The 26,668-nt window shown below is 49.0% G+C and overlaps 1 protein-coding gene across 1 annotated transcript; it reads left to right on the plus strand.

Moving 5' to 3' along the window:
• LOC102452558 (uncharacterized) lies at positions 1–26,668 on the plus strand. Its single transcript, XM_075913359.1, has 8 exons — positions 1–227; positions 1,369–1,569; positions 9,868–10,005; positions 10,324–11,392; positions 12,552–12,598; positions 19,761–19,961; positions 22,019–22,120; positions 22,451–26,668. Exons 2-8 carry the CDS (start codon positions 1,383–1,385, stop codon positions 23,737–23,739), a joined length of 3,033 nt encoding a protein of 1,010 aa, XP_075769474.1. The 5' UTR covers positions 1–227; positions 1,369–1,382; the 3' UTR covers positions 23,740–26,668.

Below are 26,668 nucleotides of genomic sequence, written 5' to 3' on the forward strand. Positions count from 1 at the left end.
CCGGAATGGGGGGGGAGATAGACCGCGCATGTGTAGCGCGTCAGTAACTCCGGTCTTGAGCCAGCTCCAGAGCTTAGCTCAGACCGGGAGCTGCCTGGCCACGCCCCAGCCTTAGCGGTCTCTGCGCAAACCAGGCTGCCAGTGCAGAGCCCTTCCCGGCTGCGACCCGGAGACTCTCTCCGCGCAGAGACCCAGCCCCGCCCCCAAGGAAGCCTCCCGCGGAGCAGGTGAGTCCCGCGGGGAGAAGGTGACCCCGCCCCCCCCTCCCCAGGGCGCTGCTCTCGGCAGCCTGTGCGCGGGGCAGGAGTTGCCCAGGCTGCAGGGCGGGGAACACACGGGAATGGGGGAGGAGCAGGGGCAGGGGGATGCTCTGAGTGCAAAAATCCGGGGTCCTAGGGGAGGTTCTGTGCTGGCAGCTTCCCCATCCCCTGTTCCCAGGGTAGCATTGGCTGTCTGTGCTGCAGTTCTTCAGCCTAGGCTTCTGCACTTAAGTTTCCTGTGGGGTTGTATTCTTTTGGATCTCTTTGGACTAAAGTAGGGATGTTAAGTGTTGATTAATTGGCTAATTGAATAGTTAATGTGCTTTGCATCGACTAGTGGATTAGATGATAAGGGGGCCTCCAGGGCTGTTGCTACACTTCAAAGGCAAAAGCATTGCGGGGAGCACGGGACCAGCGGGGGATTCTGTACTCCCCATAGCAAGTACTCCCCATAGCATTTCCTCCGGGGTCAGCTGGGGATTCTGAGTCCCTAGCTGACCCCCAGCTCCACATGGTGCTGCCACTTTGAAACACCACATGCACTCCAGGGCCAGCTGGGGACTCCACTGCTACACTGTTTCAACGTGACAGTGCTGCATGGAGCCCAGAGTCTAGCCTCATCCTCCATGTGGGGCTGCTGCTTTGAAGCACCTCCTCATCTCCTCCCTCCCCCCCTTACCTCTTTCTGATCGTGGCAGCAAGGGGGACAGGGAAGCAACCAGTCAACTAGCATGTCAACTTTCTGATAAGCAAATGCTTATCAGAAAGTTAACTAGTCATTCACATCGCTAATGTCAAGGGTGACAGATTTTCTCGGTTGGTGTCAGCGCTCTTGTACCTACCATATTTAGTCAGGTGAATCTGGGGCTTTTTTTAATCAGACACAATGGGCACTCAGAACCAAATTCAGTTGTTGCATAGTGAAACTCAAGCCACGTATTGAGAATGTGGACTTGGAATCTAACTCTGCTGTTTATGGAATGGCTAGCATTTGCCCAAAATGTCAGAGTCTAGCATGTGTGTCACCAGGGACAGAGTCTGGGGAGAATGGGGGTGTGGAAAGGATTAAAGCCCCTCTGAAATGTCTCCAATTGCCCTTCTCTGACAGGCTGCAGAGCACCCATGTCTGTCTCCAGCTCAGCCCCTGGCCTGCAGAGCCAGGGGAAAGAAATGGCTATGGTGGAGCCGGTGAGCTTCGAGGAAGTGGCTGTGTATTTCTCTGAGGAGGAATGGGCTCTGCTGGATCTGGGCCAGAGAGCCCTCTACTGGGATGTGATGCAGGAGAATTATGAGGCTGTGAGCTGGCTGGGTAAGGTTTCCTGTCCCCTTAGGTATCAGAATCTGGGTGGGCTCTGAAGCAGCTGGGTTGGGTTTGGTTCAGATTTCCTCATTGCCTCCTGCCCTTCAATGTCAGGAGTATCAGCCCCAATAATGCTGGCTCCTGTGTGAGAGACTGTCCCCTCGGTGCACCCTCCCAGAGTAAGCAGGTTCAGGGACATAACAATGGTGCTGCTCTTTCCACAGCCAAGGTCTCAGTTTGCTTCCCCACCATCTTGCCCCTTGGCCGGAGGTGTTAGTGGAAGGGCCCAGATGGGAACAGAAGGTTCCAGAGTTCTCGGTCTGGGTCTGATTGCTGTTAGTGTCTGCAGGGTATACCCCCTTGCAGGTACCACTTCCAGGGAGTGGCCAAGGCAGCAAATATCTTACAGCCTGCCAGTAATATAATCAACAGTACAATCAGCAGGAACAAAATCCCAGTTGCACGGATAATCTGACCGAGAAGTGAATGAGTGTCCATAAGGTCTGTCCTAAGAGCACAGTCTACATCAGTCCAAGTACAATCTGCAGGCAGTTCAGTTGCTAGTTGGAATGCATTAGTTCCTTGGATCACCTGGGATTCCAGGATCCATGTTGGCCATTGCTCAGTCTGGAGTTGCTTTAACATTTGTGTCAGTGTCCCCATTTATCCAGGGAAGTTCAGGTACTGCCTGAGTCCAGTCAGTGGGAAGCATCAGATGTCTGATCAGGGTGAGCCACTGTACAGCAGGTATGTGAATTCAATAGGTAGAATTCCCTAGCTGCAAGGAAAAAAGTGTCCAAACCAGGTCCCACCCTTTCCACACTTTGTCCCCCCCCTCCAAAACCTGCCCATTAAGTGTTGCTGATCCTTCCCAACAAATTCTATTTCCCAGTGCTGAGGGGAGACTGACTGTGTGCACTGCAGGGATGGTGGTTCTTGTGGCCATCCCCTCCAAGTATTCCTAGGTCCTGCCCATATTAATTCCATGTGCAGATAGTATATCTCTGACCCTGCTAAAAATTGAGTAAAGTTTTCCCCAAGCTGTACTTGCCATACTTGCTCTTGGGACCCTTCCATCTGCACCCGCCCCCAACCCCAGACTTTAAGAGGTAGCTGAGGTCCAGTTCCCCCTAGGAATGCCCTTGGTGGTGAGCTACATTGGGCTAGTGTGTATTGTACTGTCAGTGTCGTACTGTCAGTGTTTCAGTGTCGTCTGTCAGGGTTCTTGGGGTTGTCCCAGTGTGCTCCTGCTAGGATCTCTCCTCCATTGGTGGTGGTAAACTTTCGGCTGTGTGTGTCACTATCAGTACTCCTTTTCTCCAGAGTGTTAGACCCTGTGCGCTTGAGTCAACACAGGAGATCTCTGAGAGTCCCCAGAGATGACAGATTCAGGTAAGGTTTGAAATCAGTTGAGCAGGTTTACTGTCAAATGTGGTGCTCTAACAGTTGGTAGCAGAGATTCTGCAATGCTACACCACTGTGCATTTGGCCCACGTTGACAAGGCACCAACACATAGCAGGCCTATTGCTGTATAACAGATATTAATCACTGTTAGTCAGAGTTAAGCCACTGTGCATTCTGTAAGTCTAGGCAATGACACCTGCCATTTCAGGTGCCTAGTGTGCCCCCCTTCTTTCCCCCAAGGTCGGCCGGTGCGCATCATTTGCGGTGTCCTTTTATAGACATGAACAAACAACTTGTATCATTTCTTTACGTACCAGGTTACCACCCTTTGTTGCCTAGTTACCACCCCTCACCTTATGAAAGTGGGGCTTACTTACTATTCTTCATGCTGTCAGTTTTGGCCCGGTCCTGAACCTAGGTCGGTATGTGCATTAGTTTTTGGGGAGTCTTTGTACCAAGACATTACTTAATAAGATGTTCCACTACTCCCCTTTGGCTTACAGTCTGTTCCTGGTGCCTCCCTATGTCCTCCAATGCTCCACTTAACTTACACAATTATCAATAGGGCCTCTTTCTTGGCTCCTGTGTTACTGAACCAAAGTCTTGCTCATTAGATTGCAGACCAGTTGCTGTTTGTTATAGGCCTCTATTCAGGCCTGCTGACTCCATGTTACAAACCCTCAACTTACTACATTGTGCATGCCAGATGGCCCTAAAAGCCCAGAATTCCTTGGCTATATTGGTTCCTTCCAATCCCAATGATCCCGGTGGACATCTCACAGGAGGGTTACAAAGTGGGCAGTAAGGGTTGCTTGTACTTGACCACAGGCTTCTCCCCAGAGGACAGTCTTTTTTGCACTGCCTAATAGGCTAGTCATGAGAGACTCGGTGATGTTAGGGGACATCATTTTAACTCTGGGAAACATGTAATTGGTGGTGCTAAGGGCAGATCCCTGTAACAGTTTCCCCCACCCCTCTTAATCCAGTAATCCCCAAGCATATTCCAGCTATTGGATTTGAGTGGAGGAATCAGCTTCTCACAGGGAATTTCAACCTTGCCATATGTAATTGGTAAGGTCTCGCTGTCTCTGAGCATTTCTGCCAATTCAATTCTTGACGGCCCATAACAGCATTTTTCCTCCTACTTTGGTAAAGTTTGTAAATGTTACTAAGATACCAAACAGTCTGAGGGATAGATATTTTGCAAACCCGATGCATCAAAAACCACAGGCCTTTGGGTGAGGGTCGACCACCATGGAGATAGGTGTGTAACTGACTGTTTGGCCAGGGTGGAGGAGGAAGAGGTTAAGTTAGTACGCATTTACCTTTATTCCAAAAGGGAGTGGCACAACATGCCCAATACAAAGAGGGTACCATGCCTGTAGAGTTCAGGGGAATGCAGAAGGTGGGTGAAATTCCCATCCTTCTGCAATATTGGTTTCTGTAAATATAGTAAAAACATTTATTAATTTTTCTGCCTAAGGCAGTATCCCCTCTCTTTTTTTTTCCCACAAGACAAATATGAAACATGAAAGAAAAAATGTAAAATACTCTGTCACAACAATAGATCTGTGTTATTTTCAGCTACTCTTTCAGCTCTTTCTGATGTTCTGAAAGACAAAAAGAACATTTTTCTCCCCCCTTGTGAGTGCTACTTTGTATCTTAAAATACTCTTTTCTTTTACAAATATTCTTGCTGGGTTTTTTTATTTGCCTGCAGTTACCCCAATACTTACCTGTACTTTTGTTCTATAAGCAGGCCAGATTTCAATGTATTCTTCCCTTTAAGAGTCTAGGGTGAATTATCCCACTGTTTAATCATTACATTAATGAGGTGATTTACCTCAGTTTCCTTCATATACTGCAGACCATGTGTGTTTCTAACCACCCTTCCAGCATGCTTAAAAGATTTTCCTTTTCCAAAAGAAAATAGTATGCATTATACATTGTTAGAGAGTTACTTATGAACATTACATTTACGTCAGGATTAAACAATAACGTTCCCATAAAGCAGGGCTACTCCATACTTGGCCCGTGGGTTGCATGCAGCCTGTGGCCCGTCTGTTTGTGGCCCGTGGTACAGTTTGGATTTACGTAGGGCTCAACACGTGGCCCACGGGTGGAAGCTGCAACAAAAAAGTAGTCAATATAATGGTCTTCTGTTGATATGTGGGTTAGTAGTTAAATTCCTGGACTTTCACTGATCATTAAAAGTGCTGTTGTTATGGGTGGAAATTGAGTAACTATTGCATTTTATTAATATCAACTGAACTGACTTAACTGGGGCCTGCGTGTTGTGTAGTCTTGCCTTAATCTTGATATTCATGCCTGTCAGTGTAAAATAAGCTATTTGCATGTATATGCAACGACATTTAAATTGCGGCCCTCAGCATGTGCTGTATCATTGTGGCCCCCAGGGCTTCCAAAGTTGAGTAGTCCTGCCATAAAGTCTCTTACAAGTGGGTGTTTACCATGCCTTTTTATTAGACAATTGGTCTTTGAGGCCAGTGTGTTCAGTACCTTCTTGAAATCTTCATATAGGCCTTAATGTATCCTGGGCATTGGGTGAATTAATAGGTAGGGGTATCATGCATAATAGCAGATGCCTCTTCCATCTGTTTTCAGATTTCAGCACTGTGCAGATGCATTTTTCTACTTAGGGTTAACCAGCCCCCCCCCCCCCCCCCCAATTCTCAGGATTGACTCCCCCTGCCATCCTCCCCTCCAGAGGGTTACAGTACGCGCCTAGCAGCAGATCAGGTATATTAACCATCCACAACCCCTTTGAGCTGCCACTTATGGGCAGTTCTCACCCTTCCCCACCTGTCAGGCAATCTGCGTTCACAGACACTTTCTCGCTTGCTTTAGATCCAAAGCTATTAGCAGCTCAGAGACTCTGCCTTAGAAGGGACACAGTGAACTACCAGAGTTCTGATTACTTCTGTCAAAACTTTCGGTACCGGGTTTGGTTCTTTAAAGGATTTGAAACCACAGACAGAGGAATACTTCTTTTTAGGGTCAAACAAAGATTTTTTATTTTTTCTATTTACTTTATAATTAATTTTCCATTTAAATCAATTCACTATCTTTGATTCTTTTAAGACAATATAATATACAAAGAAAAAGTAGAAAAACAGTACATATAAAAAAAAACAAGAAATAATAACTTCTTCTACAGATATACCCTCCTGATTTACTTTTAAACAATTTATGGAGTTAACAAATATATAATACTCACGTTAAGAAAAATAGAAGCATTGCTTAGATTCAAGAGATATTCTTTTCTTTATGTTTTTCCTTTCTTTGGATTTTTCGTTGCAACTTACGACCGGTTTTGTTCCCCTTTCGGAGCTTATTTGTTCCCCTTTCGGAGCTTATGTGCGGCAGCGAGATTCAGGGCTGGGGAGGGAGCCCTGGTTGATCAGACCTAGCTTTTTGGATTCACAACCCGTCCACTCTTGGTCTGTTTCAGCTAACCTTATATATTTCAGCCAACCCTCGCAAGCCACACTTTAAAGGGGGAAGAGCTGCATGCATCTCGTGAGCCGCCGGTTGGCCACCCCTGCTCTACAGGCACTGGTGACAAAAACTCCCCCTTCCCCCAAAAAACTCCTAATATGCAGATTTTGGAAATTTTGGTGCCACCATCATGTGCTTTGAATCCCCTAAAATGAAGATGGGGGTAAACAATTGAAATCACCCCGGGGTACCCCAAGCTTTTTTGCCCCAGAAGAGCTTGAAGAAGAAAAGAGAAAAAAACAAACTGCAGTCGCTAGTAGCTGACCCCTCAGTCAGAGGCGTGCAGATACAGACATACCTTCCAGGACACAAGAATCAAATCATCACCTTAAAAGAAATGATTTTTATTACAAAACAAAAGACAAACTGAGAGAGCAAACTTGATTTCTAGATGTTACAGAGCAACTGAGGAAAACAAATTAAAACAGAGAAAAATCTCAGCACAATGCTTAGATAGTAAGGGGGGAGGGGAGGCAGAGATTCACACAGAGTAGTTCAGATCAAACCACAAAATAAATAAAAATTACCCTGAACACAACTGGACTCATTTCCCTGGTACTCACTTTCTAATTTTTTCTTTGTTTGCATTGACCTTTGGCCCATATGGTGTGGAGCCAGTGTTAATACTGCGCCCGTGCAGCATGGAAGCAGCAGGGCGAGGTCTAGTAGGGAGCACCCCCCCTCACATCCCTGCTTCCGGAAGGAAAGTAGGGCAGTTGCATGACCTCTCCCTGGAGCACTGTGGAGGGGGAAGCTGCATGCTCCGGGAGCCATACAGCCCATGGCTCCCACCGCCCCAGGTCTCGCCGGGGCAGGTCGGATCATGAGGGAGGCCACACGGTGGAGGGAGGGGCTGTGGGATGCAGAGTGATGCATGATGACACTCTGTTGTCCTGCAGAAAAATACCTTTTAAAGTATGGTAAGACAATTGTTGGCTAAAACCCTTACGTATTTATACTGTGTTTTTGTATATACTGTGACAAGGTCCTGGCTCAGGCCCCTTGCCCTGGGACACCTTCTGGTTCACAAAGCAGCTAGAGCCCTTTTCTGGTGCAGTCACCTTTGCCTTTTATTGTTAGCTTCCCACCACCTTCTCTTTACACAGTTTTAGATTGCAGTATACTCAGCCAGCCTCTACTGCCTGGGGAGTGCACACAGCCATACCCTGGCTCCTTGCTCCTTCCCGTCATTTTCCCTCTGGCTGCCTTATAGAGCCCTCTGGCTAATGAGGCCTATAGCTGCTTCCATTAGCCCTTCAGCCCTGGGCTTGCTCAGCTGGTTGCATTGGCCTTTTCATCCAGGCTGTAGTGGCAGAGCTCTGGCTTAGCCAGCAGTCTGTCACAATGCGTGCGCGCACGCACGTGCACACACATGATTGTCCCTTTCCCTGGATTATTTACAGACATTTCTTTGGAAAAGGGTCCATTTTTCCATCAGAATGGCTACAAAGAAACCAAGAATTCCTATAACAATTTCCCTCTATAGCATTTACACAACATTCAACTGCTCAGTCATCCCCCTGCCTCCCTCCCCAACTCTTCAGTTAACGTCTCACATGCTCTTTTTCCTTAAATGGTTTGTTTAATTTCCCAAATGACGCTTCCAGTAGCTCACACTATCACTCTACCAAGTTACCACCATTCACAAGGATCTGAAATCTCTAGGCCTGTACTCGTTTCCTTACTCTTCTCACTATGCCCTTCCCCTGCCAGTTTGTACAGTTCATCTGTTGCGTGCCAGCTTGTCTGGGCCTGATCCTTTTTTCTCTTGCAGAATGGTCTCTTCTGTGGACACAGGCTTGTTTCACTACCAGTTTAACAAGGAGAGTGATCCTTTCAACTAGCCCCATATCTCCTGGCCCTTTTCTTAAACATTTTCAAATGCCCTATGTTCATGTGCCTTTCTTGGAAGAGAGGGGATGAGGGGAAAAGGAATTTTGCTTTAAGGCATCTGCTTGACCCTTCTGGTCCAGGTTCTCTGACTTAAGGTGATTAAAAATCATGCATACAGTTCTCAGCCATGTCTGTCTGCCAGCGCACTCTGATGGTTAACACCTTGCTGCTTTTCAGCAATTTGATGCAGTTTCTATTTTAGTTCTAAGGTTTGTAACTTCTTCCCACAAGCCAGACAGAGTCTCACATAGAGCCTGCACCTGCACAGTCATCTCTTCTGGAAAGTTTTGAACAGGAGAAGATTCTAGGCCACGAAATTCTGATGTTCCCTGAAGGGTCTCTGCCCCCATTTCCTCACCAATTTGATAATAAAATCCCTAACATTTGTTGCACTAAAGAATCAGACTTACCTAAGCAATCCATTAAGACGAGTTGAGGCGTGACTCTCCCTTGGAGTCCTGTTCATGATGCCAGCTGTTAGAGAAGAAACAGGAGACTCAGGAGTGGACTGATAAGCCTACGCTCACATTTCAGAGGCAGCAGGGGGAAGGGAACAGGAGCCAGTGCTATCAGAGGCAGCAATGTGGGTGGTAGGGAGTCAGGGGAGGCTGCCATGAAGCAGCCTCAGGCTCATTGTGGGCAGAGGCTACTCCAGCAACAATCCCTATCTGTGGGGTGTCCCAGCTTGGCACTGGGGCCTCTGCAGATGGGCTGCTGGACCTAGCACGAGCCAAGACTGAGCAAGCTCGGCTCAGCCTAGCTCTTACTATATTTGAATGGCTGAACCACAATGGGGGTAGCTCCTGGACATGGACTGATCACTTCTTCCTTTATTGACTAATCGTGTAATCAATAAAAATTCCATCAACTACACAGTAAGTTAAATACCTGCTTCTTAACATCCCTAGAACATACTTGTTAGTACAGGAACCAGAAGCAGTCAGGATAAGCCATGTTGAGGAGAAAGTGGCCCAGAGCCAAGGGCCCTGCCCCCCATCTCTGCTCCCAAGCCAGCAAGACTCACTTCCACCCTCCCCAGCTCGTCCCTGTCTGTGTCCAGCCCAATCTCAAGCCTTTGTCCAGCTCCCCGGGCTGAAGGTGTCGCCTGGTGTCACACCCCTCCAAGGCTCAGATTACCATGAACCTGCGCCATTGTAAATGTGCTGGTCTGGGCATCCTCCCTCAGTGAATCACCCCCAAATTCTCATCTACATAGTGGTGCAGTGCCCAGGGAAACTGAGGCACACATACTTGGTTACTACAGGACAGTAGAAATCACATACAACATAACAATGTGAACAGAGTGAATACAATGCCAGCTTCATCACACACACCCCACCCCGTTATGCCCCAAAGTCTTCTGCTCTCAAGAAGTCTGAGTTATCACAATTCCATGTGGGATCAGACTGTGCTCAGGGAATGTTCATTGTGACACATACTCTGCCCAGACTCCATGTGCCTTCACTTTGCCTGATTTCACCCCTATGCAGGATTCTTCATTCCCAAACCTGACCTGGTTCCCCAGCTGGAACAAGGGGAAGAGCCATGGGCCCCAGATCTCCAACCCACCAAAGAAATAGAGATCCTGAGAGGTGGAGAGTCAGGAGAACTGACACAGAAACCATCCGGTGAGTGCAGGAAAAAGCTGGGATTCCCCAAAGTGAGCAGAGAGCATGAGTCCTCACTTCCGCCCCATGTCTCCCAGATAGGGCTGCAGGTATCGTCCTGGCAAATATCTGTCACAACTCCCCAGCCATCCTGTTAGCTGTTAGGAGTTTCCTCCCTATGTTTCCTTCCCTGGGAGTGTTTGAGTGGGGTGTGGAAGCAGAATCCAATATCTCGTCTCCCCAACTATTATTGTGTTGTGCTTTCTGTCTTTGCCGATCCCTTGTCGGGTCCTTCTCCCCAGCATAGACAGTGACTCCTGCCTGAATTCTCTCTCCCAGCAGGTGCTAGGTTGGTGAGGGAGAACAATGAGGAGAATCAACAGCAGGAACATCCTGGACTGGTAGAATCTCACAAAACATTTTTGGAAGGAACTAAAGAGGATTTTCCCCAGCGTGTAAAACAGGGGCAAGCCTGGGGAAATCAGCACAGGGCAGAGAGGAAGCTGGAGAATAATCTAAGCAGGAAATTGGAGGGATCTTTTCAATGTGGGAGAGGATCAAAGAATCCCGAGGAAACTGCAGCACAGCAGCTAAATCACAATGGAAAGAAACAGTGTGAGTGCTCAGGCTGTGGGAAAAGATTCAGTGTGAAGTCAGGCCTTATTCTGCCCCACAGAGGGCACACAGAAGAGAGACTCTGGACGTGCCTGGAGTGTGGAAAAAGTTTGATTGAACCATCATCCCATATTGAACATGAGATTGTCCGCATGGGAGAGAAATCCTATAAATGCTTTGTGTGTGGGAAGTGCTTCACTATGAGATCAAGCCTTAGCAGACATCAGAAAACCCACACAGATGAGAGGCCACATAGATGCTTGGAATGCGGAAAAAGCTTCCGTGAGAGGTCAAACCTTATTGTACATCAGAGAACCCACACAGGAGAGAAACCATATAAATGCCATGAGTGTGGGAAAGGTTTCACTGACCGATCAGCCCTCATTAGACATGAGAGAACCCACACTGGAGAGAGACCGTATAAGTGCTTGGATTGTGGGAAAAGGTACAATCGGAGCTCCCACCTTATTATCCATCAGAGAGTGCACACAGGCGAGAGACCATATAAATGCCATGAGTGTGGGAAAGGTTTCACTGACCAATCAGCCCTTACTGTCCACGAGAGAACCCATACGGGAGAAAAACCATATAAATGCCGTGAGTGTGGAAAATGTTTCACTGACAGATCAATTCTCATTAGACATGAGAGAACCCACACAGGGGAGAGACCATATAAATGCCTTGACTGTGGGAAAAGCTTCATGCGCACCTCACACCTTACTACGCATCAGAGAATCCACACAAGTCCTGCCTCAGCAAATTCCCCAGGGAAGAACCCTCTCAGATTTCATTAGCTGGTGTGTAAAACACTTCTGTTAGTGCCTGGGCACCAGAGACTACCCCAAATCCAAGAGAAATTCTCCCAGTGCTCTGCCTAATTCCCACACAGAGATGAGTGGCATTTGGCTCCCAGGGATCCAGCTGTCCAGCGCTGGGGTGAGGAGACAGCAGCACCCAACAACCAGCTGCTCAGTGAATCTCTGGCTCTGCCTGGTGTGAGCAATCCCCAGGCAGGGGAGAAACCCTAAGTACACCTCCTTCCAGCTGCAACCCTGGCTGCTGAGCTGATGGGCCGCAGGAGGGTGGAGGGGAGAAGGAAGAGACACAAACTCCTAAGGATGTTAAAATGCGATTATTTGACTAATTGTATAGTCGATACAGTTTGTCACCTATACAGTTAGGATACGTCTAGACTGGCATGATTTTCCGGAAATGCTTAATGGAAAAGTTTTCTCTTAAAAGCATTTTCGGAACAGAGCGTCTAGATTGGCATGGATGCTTTTCCTCAAAAGCACTTTTTGCGGAAAAGCGTCCGTGGCCAATCTAGATGCGCTTTTCTGCAAAAAAGCCCTGATTGTGAAAATGGCAATCGGGGCTTTTTTGCGGAAAACAAATCTCAGCTGTCTACACTGGCCCTTTTGCGCAAAAGTTTTGCCTTTTGCCCGAACGGGAGCAGCATAATATTTCCGCAAGAACACTGACAATCTTACATGAGATCGTTAGTGCTTTTGCGGAAATTCAAGCGGCCAGTGTAGACAGCTGGCAAGCTTTTTCCGGAAAAGCGGCTGATTTTCCGGAAAAACTGGCCAGTCTAGACAGCCTTAGTCTATAAGCGCTTCTGCGTTGCTTCAGTGGAGATAACTCCAGAGGAGCCGACTCGAGTGGGGATTGAAGCAGGCTCTGCTCACACCGTTCCCCGCTGTGCCTCTGCCTTTCCTGCCCCCCCCGTAGACAGTGCTGAGGGGAACTGGCTTTACTGGCTCCCCCACACAGACTCCTGCTCCCCTGATAAGAGGCAGCAAAGGAGAGCGGGGGAGCAACTAGTCGAGTCTACTATCCAATAAACATTTCCTTATCAGATGGTCAACTAGTCGACTAGTTGCTTACATCCCTAATTCCTCCAGGTGCTCCCTGTGCCTGCCTAACGTTCCCTTTCGGCCTTCCTTTCCCAGCTGGGATCCCCCTGCCATGAACATGATGAGAAGGACACTTGGGCCAGGCCCCAGTTTCCCTCTAGACACCTGTCCCCACCCCCGTCTTCCATCACCCCTTGCTGGGCTCCCCCACTGCCCTAGAGCTGTTCCCTGGAAGGAGCATGTGCAGAAAGGCTGCTGAATCCTCCCTTCCCCAAATCCCACAGATATGCTGGGATCTGAGAGGGGAAATATTGAGGGACCAGAAGGCTGGCTTGTGGAGGAAACTGGGGCTAGAGCTCTGCACAGATACAAAAAATTGTGTCCACAGACGCAAAACTTCTCTGCGGCTCTCTGGAGATATGTGGAGAGTTGCAGGTCTCTGCCTCAGACCAGGGCAGGTGTGGGGGGAGCCTATTCACTGCCTCTGCCTTCTCCCTGCCCCCTCTGCAGTCAGACAGCAACAAGGAGAGGAGTGATTCCCACAGGGCCTTTTGTGGGAGGCCCAGAGACCACCTCTGCCTCTGCAGCATCTGCCTCAGGGGGTCTTTCTGTGCCATGAAATGTGATGGGGATTGGCTAGCACATCCCTGGGGCCTTCCACTAGATTTTCTAGTGCAAACTTCCCCTGAGCAGCTGGTGTGTCCTGCTCTCCCCTCTCCCCCTCAGCAGAGTGTTGCTAGTCTCAGAGCTCCCCTGAGGGGCCAAATTGGCTCATTCCCAGACACTCTGACCTGACTCCAGGCCATGCTGAAAAGTTTTTATTGTTTGTCCATTTCCCACCTGATGGGCCAGAACTCACTAGATGCTCAAACAGTGAGAGAGTGCCATTGGAGTGGGATGGGTGATTCTGAGGGTTCCCTTCTTCCCCCCATCACCGTCACCCTCCACCCTAAAGACAGGAACCTCTGTCCCCACCATGGACAGTTTTATCCTTTCCTCCATTCTACTGCTGCATCTCCCCAAGGGTCACTGACTACAGTGGCCTGGGCTTCCTGTGCTCTGGAATCCCAATGTGATTTCTGTGGTCCTGACTCAAGCTCCTGAGGACTGCAGGAGAAAGAGTCACAGGCCTGGACTTGGGCAGGGAAATCCCAGTGGATCCCCCAGCACAGTGTGACCGGTACCATCTCACAGCCCTGCTTCCATCTCTGGGTGCAGCTGCTGCTGGGCTTTTCTGGGCTTCTTTTCTTTCTTTACGCCATCAAGAAATAGGGCAAGAAGTAAAGCAGCTTCAGCCACTTTAGAAGAAAATGGGTAAATGTATTTATTTCCCTACTCTTGAGGCTTAAAAGATTCCCTGATGTTTCACTCTATGGGTGTGAAAATGTTTAACAGCCCACCCTGTATCCTGGGTTTTCCCTCTGTGTGAAGGCCATTGGGTTGCACACTTTGATATCCAATTAGTTAGATGTGCAGACATCACAATACAAATGACCATTTGCCAGAATTTAATGTATTTTAACTGTGTTCTAGCTTTTGCCATAAGCTCTGTGTGTGGTTTGAGCAATGACAGTGCTCAGTATCTCTCAGCCCTGGGGAAGATGGCTGGCAGGGGGTTTGCCCTGAACCTGCAACCCCTCCCCCAGGGATGATCCAGGTTGCAAGTTTCTTATTTCCCAGACCAAGCCTTGCAGGCTACAGGGCTGTTATCTGAGCACAGACACAGCCAGAGCGTTTCTTTTTGTGTTGGAGCCTCAGGGATTCGCTCCACTTTTCAGCTCCTCCCTCCCCCCAAATGAATGCTGCTCTCTGGGGGGTGCTGGGCTGGGGATGCAAAGTGCCGGGCTGGGTGGGGTGAGGGTGGGGACAGGTCTTTGTTCCTCTTTTGCAAATAAAGCAGATGGTTAGTATCTCCCACTCCTGGTGTCCTTTGTTCTGTATTAACTGGCTCCCACCATCCATGGTTGCTGGTGGGGAGCCTCAGCTGGGGCTTGGACTGTTCCATGCAGGAAACCCCCTCAGGCCAGTCTAGACGTAGCCACGGTGAGGGGAAGGGGGAGGCGGGCTGGCGGCAGAGGCTGCGCTGCGGGGGGGGGGGAGCAGGCACTGGCCCCGGCGCGCGGGTGCCTGGCGGCAGCAGAGAGGGGCAAAAAACGGGACAATAAGCCCGTGGGTGAGAACGAGGCGGGGCCCTGTAGCCGGGATCCAGCCCCGCCCGCGCGCTGCCCCCTGCCTGCGGCCCGACTGGCACTAGACCCCAAGCCCGCTGGGCTGGGGCGTGGCCAGGCAGCTCCCGATCTGAGCTAAGCCCCGGCGCTGGCCGCAGAACGGAGTCGCTAACCCTCTGCGCACGCGCGGTCTGACCCACCCCCCCATTCGGTACGGTCCCAGCCGGGTTTTCAGTGCGCCTCCCCCCCCGTCACTCCCTGCTCAGGCCCCGCCCGCTCGGCTGTGATTGGAGCCCTAGGCGGAGCCCCCAGCAGTGTCTGACTCTGCGCGCCTGCAGAGGGACCTCCGCCGCGGTCACCGCGCATGCGCAGCGTGAGGCACGCATTCTGAGGGGGCTGTGCCGTTATTCGCTGCGCTGCTACTTCCACTTCCGGGTGCCGCGGCCGGCAGGAGGAATCGGTGGAGCCGCGGTGAGGCGGCTGCAGGTTCGGCGGGGCCGATAAATAGACTGGCCGGCGGGGGAGGTTTTGCCCTGGGACCCAAATCCCAGGCGGGGGCTAGAGATCACGTGACACCGACCCCAACCGCAAACAGTTTCCCAGCGGCCGGACCAGCACGTTGGTCTTCCCCGGGGCGGGCGGAGCGGCCAGTGCGCATGCGCAAGGTGGGAGGCGCCGCGGAGGGATGATAGGCTGGGGGGGAGTAGCTGGAGGGGGTGTTGGACGCGGGGGGGGGGGGGAGGGGTTGAAGAAGAGGGAATCACTCCTAGCTAGGGCGGGGTGTTTGCTGGGAAAGGGCAGGGAGGTGACGCTGAATTGGTGCTATGGTGGCTCCCATGAGCTCTGGGGAGCCTGGTGTCAGCTGTTGCCCCGCCCCCCGTCTCCAGTACCTCCTTGCAATTCCCTAGGGGGAGGGGAGCGGTTCCCCCAGCCTTGCATGTCGCAGCTTGCTTTTCTTCTCCCAGTAAAGCTTCCTCTCCGCTTGCACTCTGCAGGAGAGCAGTAACAGCCCCATAAGTCCTTCTGCCTCTACTGGGCATTGCCTGCATGCTGTCCTTTGTCAACCCGGGCAGATATTTATCCTAGATCGTCTTCATCTACTTCAATTCCTTCTGCAGTCCTTTCCAGTAAGCAATAATGCTTAAATACAATATGGGGCACTGCTAGAGGGATCTGAAGTCCGGCTCCTGCCAGATCTGGGAACTCAACCCCCCACGCTCTAAGGCAGGGGTTGCTGTCTCTTAATCAGACAGTCTGCAAGGGAAGCTGGTTTTAAACTGGCTCCTCAATGAATCTCCTTGCGCTGTTGCTTCTGATAAGGAGGCAGCTGTGTGATGTGGCAGGGGGCTCCTTGGGAGTGAAGCTGGCATGTACTGGCTGTGGGCCCTGCCCCTGGGGGATATAGAATAGTTGACTAACTGATAAGAATTCAGGATGTTACTTGACTATTCAGTTAACTGATATTTAACATCCCTACACCCAGTAGGTGTGTGTACCCCTGAATACAGTGTTTTCCTGTCACTGAAATCAGTGGCAGTTTTGATATGACTGATGGGTCCAGGATCAGGTTTGAATGGGTGATGAGCAGAAGTAGTAAGAAAACTCTGGGGCTAGCACATGGGCTCATCAAGTTTAGATGTCAGCCTAGTGGCACTTTCCGACGGGCTCCTTGCCTGCTGTGTCCCCACATGTCACTCAAAGCAGCTGCATGGGCATTTGCTGCATGCCACAACCCCCTGGGTTTGGGGCATTCTGTGTTGTTTGCACTGCAAGCATGGTCCAGGCAGCTTCATTTCCTGACAGTGGGAGCTGTGAGAGTGTGTTAGGGGCAGGAGCAGTGTGTAAAGCTCCTCCCCTCCCCAAGGGTTTGTGGCACATGGAGCACATGGTTCCTGCAGTTGGCAGCTTTGAGTAGTGTGCAGGAGTGTGGAAGGCAGGGAGCTGGCCCATAGAATGGTGCTGCTCTGGATCTTGAGGTTTGGTAGGAAGGATCCAGCCCATGGGCCGAGCTTTGCTCCCCTTCCCAGTCTAGATAATATTTAGTCCTGTTATGAGGGCCAGGGCCAGGACCTGGACTGTCTTGTGCTAGGAAAGTGGGTTATACAACCCCCCAGCTCTGCTGCTGTAAGGTCTGAAGTGTAGAAATAGTCCTAGGGTCATCCTCGCTAGCTCCCTGAAACCATCCGCTCTAAGTGCAGCGACAGGCCAAAAGGGAACTGATTGTTGGGAACCATTTGGGAAGGGTTAGGCATCAAAACAGGAACATGTCAAGTGATGTTTAATGAAACAGACCCAGGAAAATAACACAATTGCAAGGCAGCTGCATGGGATGTATCTCTAGCTGTGCCTGGGGCAATACAGCACTAGTAGAAGCTTTGGAGCAGGATCCAAAGTGACCCCGCAGGGCAGGCTGGGAACGCAGGGTCAGGCAGTGTTGGAATTGCATCACTGCAGATGTTACTCTGGGCACTGGGCCAGGGCAGGCACTGAGCATCCTGTTCTGCAGAGGTGGAAAAGTAGCTGCTATTCTTCCAGCTGGAACCTGCACAAGCCACCCCAGCTGGGCCAACCCATGTCCAGGGGAGTCTGTCTTGGGTCAGTGTCTGTGGCATGTCCCTAGGTGCTGGATGGGGAGCAGGGCAGGACTGTGGCTTGGCTCTAGCAGAGGAGGGATTAACCCTGCACTCCCAGCCCACACTGCTTGTTGCTCTGGGAGGGGAAGTTGCTCCAGCTCCTTAACAGATCTGGGGCTGGGCTTTTTGGGTGTCACACTGCCGCTACCGCTGTGGGGAACCATGCTGCTCCCTTTGAGGTGTGTACGGACAGTGAGAACCCTTCCCCCCACTCCACTGCTCCCTGCCAGGTTGCAAGGCCAGGAGATGTACCAAAGGGGAAAATGGAGGCAGGCAGCAGTTTTAGAACAGGATCCATGCCCTGCCATGACCTAATAAATTTGTTAGTCTCTAAGATACTACAGAACTGTTTATTTTTTTTACAATTACAGACTAACAGTTACTCATCTGTGTCTTCACTAACATTGTGCACAGAGCTGCTGTTAGACATCCTTGTGTATATTTTTAATACCAAGAAATCATTGAAAACACTCTGTAGCTGACAGTTTCAGCAGTCCCCTGGCCCAGTGTTTCTGACACAGCACTTCCTGTCTATATTGCAGCTTCAGATCTTTGTTCTTTAGGTCCATGTTATGTCCAGGCTGACAGATTTCCTGGGTTGGTGTCAAAACTCCTTGTTTTCTTTTATCCTCCAAGGGTGAGGAGGGCTTTGTCAGCTTCTGTTTTGCTTCTCTACCCAGCACCTTAGGGCTTTGTAACAGGTCACCACTTGGGTAGGTCTTGGATCCCAAATACTCACTGCAGGCCATATTTATAAATTTGAAAGCACCGAGGTTCTTTGGAAAATCCTTTTATAATTGAAAACTTTTTAAAAATCCTACTTTGTCAGTAATTCCCTATCTTGCAAACACTGAAGAACGCACTGTACTCTTTTATTAATATATGTATTGCATAAACAAATGTTGGGCTTTCTATTCATTTATAGTTCTAATTGCACGTTTTAATGTCACAAATGTGCTGATCTGGCCAGATTTGGCTTTTCCACTTGCAGTTCTACAGGAAAATAGCTAGTGCTCATTGGCTGCTGGTAAGTCATTTTCTTAGCAGTGAGGAAACAAACTATAACACCGACTCAGAGGTGAAGTTAAACATTATTATTAATAGCATGACAGCTCTGATAGCAATTGTGGGTCTAACGGTGCTACTTCACTGTCCCGGATATTTGCATCTGACAGTTTCAGGCTTGAAAGGAGGCACAAATGTTTGATAGGAAAGATGATTAGCTGGTGACACAAATGACCAAAGGAAGGGGTGGATTGTCCTTCTCTTGTCTTCAAATCAACACTGGACAGCTTTCTAGAAAATAAGCCTTGGGGAAATACAGGCTTGTATGGGGGTAACTGTGTTAAAAACAATTGCTTATGACACAGATGAGACCAAAGTACATGATTTAATAATCCCCTCTGATCCTATGAATCTTTGGATCTCATCCTGTAAACCAGGTGTGGGGAATCTTTTTTGAGTCGGGGTCACTGACCCACAGAAAAATCAGTGGGGGGGGGGCGCATCCAAGTGAGAAGTAAAAAAATAAAACAAAGGCCCTCATTGATGTGAGTTCCCCATCCGAGAAGGAAAAGGACCTTCCCACAGCAGAGCCTAGTGTGGTGCAGCCTAGTAGATTTTGTATGATCCAGTCCTGAGGGGCGGGCTGGGGTGCTAGCATAGACTCCCCAATGCTGGAGGCTCCTGAGTCTTGAGGGCCAAATCCAGACAAGGCTGGGGCTGGATTTGGCCCCCAGTCCTGAGGTTCCCCCCGCTGTAAACATTTAGCAGGTGTGTTTAATTTAAATATATGAATGGCCCTTTTGACATCACTTAATGTCTGTTGTGGAGAGAGTTTACGAGGTCTCATGGTTTAGACCTGAAGAGAAGGTTTAGATCTGTGCTACAAATAGCTGGAGGAAAAACTATGAGCTTTAAATTCAGGGGCCTAAATTTAGTTCCTCTATATCCATATTGAAATAGGTGAATATGTGGCTTGTTTATCAGAAACATTGGGTGGGTGCTCAGAACCGAATCCCATTGTTGCAGGCACAGCAATGTTGAAACTCAAGCCATGTATTAAGAGAAATTAATATGAATTTGAGATCTAATTTGATGAGGAGTTCATGTTATGGATGTTAAATTTTGATTGGTCTGCTAATTAGCTGATAAGGAGGGGTGCTCACTACCTCAGCTGTGCTTCTGCCTCCTCCTGTCCTCCTTTCTCCTCCCACAACATGGAGATGCTCTTGAGGGAACTGGCACTATTCGCCCCAGCACCTGCTCCTCCCCTCCTTGCTGCCTGTGATAGAGGCAGCAATAGGGTGGGAAGGAATGCCAGTAGTCAACTGTTGAACTACTTTTTTACAGCCCTAGTTCATGTAATATCCAGATTCAGCATTTGCTTAAAATGGCAGAGTCAAGCATATGTGTCAATGGGGACAGAGTCTGGGAGAATAGGGGTGTGGAAAGGATTAAAGCCCCTTCTGAAAAGTGTCCAATTGCTCTTCTTCCCCTGCCAGGCTGCAGAACACCCATGTCTTGCTCCAGCTCAGCCCATGGCCTCCAGAGCCAGGGGAAGGAAATGGCTGTGGCGGAGCAGGTGACCTTCGAGGAGGTGGCTGTGTATTTCTCAGAGGAGGAATGGGCTCTACTGGATCCGGGTCAGAGAGCCCTCTACTGGGCTGTGATGCAGGAGAATTATGAGGCTGTGAGCTGGCTGGGTAAGGATTCCTGTCCACTCGGGTATCAGAAGCTGGGTGTCAAGTATTGGGGGTAGTCATGTTAGTCTGAATCTGCAAAAGCGACGAGGAGTCCTGTGGTACCTTATAGACTAACTGAAGTGTTGGAGCATAAGCTTTCGTGGGCAAAGACCTACTTTGTCAGATGCATGTAGTGGAAATTTCCAGAGGCAGGTATAAATATGCAGGCCAGAATCAGGCTGGAGATGAGGAGGTGGATCCTATCAGGGAGGAGGAAGCCCACTTCTAGTAGCTGATCTGGAGGTGTGAATTCCAAGAGAGGAGAAGCTGCTTTTGTTGTTAGCGAGCCATTCACAGTCTTTGTTTAATCCTGAGTTGATTGTGTCAAACTTGAAGATGAACTGTAGCTCAGCAGTTTCTCTTTGAAGTCTGGTCCTGAAGTTTTTTTGCTGCAGGATGCTCTTTTTTTTTTTTTTTTTTAATGGCTCTTATTTTCTATTTTACCATGAAACAAGAAATCCAGAATCTCTCTCCATTCTCCTGCTTCTGGCTGCCTCTGGTAACAGCCACAACTTAGTTTATGAAAAGATATCAAACTTTATACATTGCGGTACTTTAAATATTAAATGCTAAATACCAAATGCCAAGAAACACTAGTTACCCTATGTTTGTGTACCTCTCTTTGAAGAGTGGTGGTGAGGGGAAATGGAATTTTGCTTTAAGGCGTCTGCTTGACCTTTCAGGATCAGCTTCTCTGACTTAAGGCAATTAAAAATAATCCATACAGTTCTCAGCCATTCTGCCTGCCACCATACTCTGATGGTTGACATTGCACTACTCTTCAGCAATTTGCTGCAGAGTTTCTTTTTTAGTTCTAAGGTTAATAATTCCCATAGTCCAGACAGACAGACCTAGCCTGTACCAGAACAACCTCCACTTCCTGGGAAATTCTGAATGCAGGAGAGGAGTCTACCCATCCTTGAATGGACATCCAGACCTGATGTTCTCTGGAGGGACACTCATCAGGTTCTCTTCCCTTCTCCCCCCCCCCATTTCTCCACCAACTTGATAATAAAATCCCTAGTAGTTGTTACAATAAGGAGCCTGTCACACTTATCCCAAGCAAGCAAGACTCCCTTCCACAGTAGGGATGTTAAATATCGGTTAATTTAATAGACGAGTAATCTTACTTTCTTATCTGTTAGTCAGTTATTCTATAGTCCCTAGGGACAGAGCCAGGGGGCAGGACCAGGGGACAATGCATTCTGGCCCCACTACAGAGGATCCCCCTGCCACTCTGCGCTGCTGCCTCTGTATCAGAGGCAGCCGTGCGGGAGCTGGTCCATGAGGGGACCCAATTTAAAAACCAGTTCCCTTCACAGGACCCTGCGCAAGCTGGAACTGAGCTGGGCTGCCTGCCTGCCTGCCTGCCTAGCTCCTAAATGCAGAGCTGCAGCAGGGGTAGGTCCTGGACTCAGCATGAGCTAGGACTGAGCTGGGCTGCTGGCCAGCATGCTAAAAAATTTACTGCGGGGGGAGGGAAGAGGGCCGGCAGCAGAATACATGTCTATAGCATTAATCTATAAGCTTTTGCTAATCAGTTCATTGATTACATTATTACATCCCTACTTCATAGCTCATCCCTGGCTGCAGCCTGCCCTGTCTCAAGCCTTTGTCTAGTTTCCCAGGCAGAAGGTATTACACACTCCTCCCAGACTCAGATTACCATGAGCCTGGGCCATTGTGAATGTGCTGGCCTGGGCATCTTCCCTCAGTGAGTCACCCCCAAATTCCCATCTACATAGTGGTGCAGTGCCCAGGAACACTGAGACACAAACACAGGGTTACTACAGGACAATAGAAATCACATGCAACATAACAAAATGAACAGAGTGAATACAATCCTGACTTTGTCAAATTTCCTACCCCATTCTGCCCCAGAAGTCTATTGCTCTCAAGATGTCTGAATTACCACAGTCCTATGCAAGATGAGATGGAGCTCAGGAAATGTTCCTTGTGATACATACTCTGCCCAGACTCCATGTGCCTTCACTTTGCTTGATTTCATCCCTGTGCAGGATTCTCCATTCCCAAACCTGACCTGATTCCCTGGCTGGAACAAGGGGAAGAGTCATGGGCCCCAGATCTCCAGGCTGCCAAAGAAACAGAGATCCTGAGAGGTGAGGAGTCAGGGAAACTGACACACAGAAACCCTCTGAGTGCAGGAAAAAGTTAGGATTCCCCAAAGTGAATAGTGAGTGAGAGTCCTTACTTCTGCCCAGGTAGGGCTGCAGATGTTGTCCTGGCAAATACCTATCACAACTCCCTAGCCTTCTTGTTAGGAGTTTCTTCCCTACGTTTCCTTCCCTGAGAGTGTTTGGGTTGGGTGTGGAAGCAGAATCCAATGTCGCAGTCTCCCCAACTATTATTGTGTTGTGCTTTCTGTCTCTGCCATTGTTGGTCCTTTCTCTAGCACAGACAGTGGTGACTCCTTGGATTCTCTCTCTCAGCAGGTGCTAGGACGTTGAGGGAGAACAAGGAGGAGAATCTACAGCAAGAAGGGCCTGGAACCATAGAACCACAGAGAATATTTCTGGCAGGAGCTGAACAGGATTTTTTCCAGTCTGTGGAACAGGGGGAACCATGGGGAAATCGACATAGGGCAGACAGGCAGCTGGAGAACAATACAAGCAGGCAAGTGGAGGGATCCAAGGATATCAAGGAAACTCCACACCAGCAGACACATCACAATGGAAAGAGACCCTGTGAAGGCTCAGACTGTGGGAACAGATTGAGTGAGAAGTCAGGCCTTATTCTGCCCCGGAGAGGGCACACAGGAAAGAGACTCTGCACGTGCTGGGAATGTGGAAAAAGTTTGAGTGAACTGTCATCCCATCTTGAACATGAGAGTATCTCCATGGGAGATAAATCCCATAAATGCTTTGAGTGTGGGAAAAGTTTCACTTGGAGATCTCACCTTACTGGACATCAGCAAACCCACACGGGTGAGCGGCCGTATAGATGCTTGGAATGTGGGAAGAGCTTCAAGCAGAGGTCGAACCTTATTAAACACCAGAGAATCCATACGGGAGAGAGACCATATAAATGCCAAGAGTGTGGGAAAGGTTTCACAGAGCGATCAGACCTTATTAAACATGAGAGAACCCACACAGGAGAAAAACCATATAAGTGCTTCCATTGTGGGAAAAGCTTCAGTCTGAGTTCACATCTTTTCATCCACCAGAGAGTGCACACAGGAGAGAGGCCATATAAATGCCATGAGTGTGGGAAAGGTTTCACAGTACGATCAGCTCTTATTGTCCACGAGAGAACCCACACGGGAGAGAGACCATATAAATGCCAAGAGTGTGGGAAATGTTTCACTGACCGATCGGTCCTCATTAGACATGAGAGAACCCACACAGGAGAGAAACCATATAAATGCTTTGACTGTGGGAAAAGCTTCAGACAGAGGTCAAACCTTCTTATCCATCAGAGAGTGCACACAGGGGAGAGACCATATAGATGCCATGAGTGTGGGAAAGGTTTCACTGACCAATCAGCACTTACTGCCCATGAGAGAAGCCACACAAGAGAGAGACCCTATAAATGCCATGAGTGTGGGAAAGGTTTCACTGACCAATCAGCACTTACTGTCCACGAGAGAACCCACACAGGGGAGAGACCATATAAATGTCTTGACTGTGGGAAAGGCTTCAGACGCACCTCACACCTTAGTAGGCATCAGAGAATCCACACAACTCCTGCATCAGCAAATCCCCCAGGGAGGAAACCTTAGATTTCATTAGCTAGTATGTAAAACACTTTTATTAGAGCCTGGGCACCAGAGACTGCCTCCTGTTCCCCTTCCTTTCTGCCCCAGCTGGGATCCCCTTTCCATGGACATTATGAAAAGGACATTTGGGCCAGGCCCCACTTTCTCTCTAGACACCTGTCTCCACCCCCACCACATTCTATCACCCTTTGGCTGGGCTTCCCCACTATCCTGAAAGGGCATATGCAGAAAGGCTACTAAATCCTCCCCTCGCCAGATCCTACAGGAACGCTGGGACCCCCCGGTAGCATAGTGATTGCTAGTCCCTGAGTTTCCATGTGTGGTCGGATTGGCTTGTTCCCAGACATGCACACTCATGTGACTCTAGGCTGTGCTGAAAAGCATTTATTATTTGTCCATATCCTGCCTAATGAGCCAGAATTCACTAGATGCTAAAACAGTGGGGCAGTGAAACGTTCTTTTACAAGTAATTTCCCCGTGGTGTTCCACTCTTGATGATGGGTTACCCTGGAGCTGCAGATGTGAGCTTTTTTTACAGCAGTTGTCAGTTGGGCTGCACATGCAGGATAGGTGCCTGGCGCTGTTCACTCCTTGTGCACATATAGCCTGACACCCCTTCCCCTCCCCCGAGTTCCTCGCTTACCATCCTCGGTCACAGACAGAGCTCCACTCTCTCCTCCGTGTATTTACTTAGAATTTTCCTAGTTTGTATTGTAGTTATTCTTCATTAGTTATACCCCTTGTTCTGGTTACCAAGAAAAGAAAAAGGAAGCTTCTTTGTTTGAGAGGGTTGTAGGACAGCAGCAGCACTTGCCTGAGGCAAACCTCCTAGAATTTGTTACCTCCCTCCTCCATCCTGTTTCTCCATTCCCTGTTTTAAAACAAATACAAAAATTAAAACACATGGTAGGAAAGGATATAAGAAATGTGATGCAGGTGGAGATCCCATGCCTGACTCTAACGGACACTCATCATGCATTCACTGCTTAGGCAAAGCTCACTTACCAAAAAAAAATGAGCAGTGACGTAGCCTGAAAGGACAGGGAGCTTTGGCTCTGCATGATTTTGTTTGAAAAAGTTATGCAGCCTTTGGAAGACCCAGAGCCCTCCGGACCCCCTGTGGGGGCTACCAAGAAAAAGGTTACTTCATCACCACTCTAGAATCACTCGAAGAGAGCCTCCTGGGTGAGGACTCTTCCTCCTACACCATCTCCTAGGGTGAGCAATGGAGATGAACCCAGCACCTCTGGTACATCACTGTGGAGACCGTCCACCGGCAATGCCTCTGTTACCACCTGTACTGCCTCATTGCCAACTTGCTCATCCTCAGTACCAGAGAGACACCTCATAAACCTCCAGCACAAATGCTGGCATGAGACCTGGTGCTGATCAAGACCAAGGCAGTTAAACCGGTGCACTGCAAGCCATTGGTGCCAACTTCCATAGCATCAACATAGAGTCCCTCCCTTAGGAGTCTTGGCACTGGTGGAAGACATGCTGCATGATCACAGCCAGATCCCTTTTATGCCTCATTAGTGCAGGATGGGGCAGTGGATGACACACTTCTCTCCCTCCATCTAGAGAGCCATCTCCAGCATAATTTCCCCCTTGCACTCCCCACGTTGTGAGCTCTCCCATGCACTCCAGTCAGAGGAGTGTCTTCTCGTCCCAACATTCCTCTCCCAGTGCATCCCAGCACTATTGCTATCATCATGACAGATGTCACCCTTCATGGTTCTGGGACTGCCATGCCCTCCTTCACACTACCCACTCCATTGTCCACCATGGGAACACTGGTGCTCCTGCAAGTGCCTCTCCACAGCTCCTTCTACCCCTGCGAGGAGAGCTTCACCACCCTTGCTTCCCTTCCCCCTCACCCTCATCCCCGAACCCTCCTGACCACTGTCATTTCGGAGGAGGAGGCGGGTCGTATCCCAGATGAGCAGACTGACACAAGCTTCTGACAATTCATCATTGCTACTCTGTTATGCCAGAGAATATGTACCCAACGGACAACGTCAATTCCAAGAACTTTTGAAAAGAGTGGCCACCAGCCAAGAAATCCAACTACAGGAGGTAAAGGAAAAATACTGCTTCCTTAAAAATATCCATTCCACTTCTCAGGTAATGTCACACTATCTATCAATGAGGCTATTATGGAGGTGTCAGACAAGATATGGCAAACTGCAGCTTCCATCCAACTAACCTGTAAAAGAGCCATTAGGAAGTACTTAGTTCCTCCTAAGGATCTTAATTTCCTCTTCTTTCATCCGCAGCCCAACTCACTGGTAATGCAAGCCATCAATAACCTCTCCAAACTTCCACAATTCAGATCCACACCTATAGAAAGCACAAAAAAGTTAATGTTTGGTAGGAAAGTATACTCCTCTGCCACACTGCAGCTTAGAATTGCAAACTGTTCTGCACTCTTAGCGAACCATGATTTCGATTATTATTCCTGGACTCCAAGGCTACTTCTACACTGGCCCCTTTTTCGGAAGGGGCATGCTAATTTTCAACTTCAGAATAGGGAAATCCGTGGGGGATTTAAATATCCCCCGCGGGATTTAAATAAAGATGTCTGCCGCTTTTTTTCCGGCTTGGGGAAAAGCCGGAAAAAAGCGTCTAGACTGGCCCGATCCTCCGAAATAAAGCCCTAATCCGGAGGATCTCTTATTCCTACTTTAAGCCGTGGTGGCACTTTTATAGTTCTCTTACTGTGTTTTTTTTAATTTGAGGTAGGTCTCAATGACCTCCTGAGGTCTCTTCTAGCCCTATGATTCTCTGGTTCAAGTTGGGCCTCTATTACGGTGTCTTTGAAAAGTCTCCATGCAGCTGCAGGGATTTTACTTTTGGCATTGTACCTTTTAATTTCTGTTTAACTCATTTTTGTGTAGTTCCCCTTTCTGAAATTAAATGCCACAGTGTTGGG

Source organism: Pelodiscus sinensis, chromosome 32 (assembly GCF_049634645.1).
Source record: "Pelodiscus sinensis isolate JC-2024 chromosome 32, ASM4963464v1, whole genome shotgun sequence".
NCBI classification, from domain to species: domain Eukaryota; kingdom Metazoa; phylum Chordata; order Testudines; family Trionychidae; genus Pelodiscus; species Pelodiscus sinensis.

Bases quoted from the DNA above. Each gene is read 5' to 3' on its own strand.
- LOC102452558 (XM_075913359.1), top strand. From the start codon at position 1,383: ATGTCTGTCTCCAGCTCAGCCCCTGGCCTGCAGAGCCAGGGGAAAGAA. The intron at 12,599-19,760 runs GCCCCAGTTTCC...TTCCCCTGCCAG, and splicing joins GAGAAGGACACTTGGGCCAG to GCTGCAGAACACCCATGTCT. The intron at 19,962-22,018 runs GTAAGGATTCCT...ATCCCTGTGCAG, and splicing joins TGAGGCTGTGAGCTGGCTGG to GATTCTCCATTCCCAAACCT.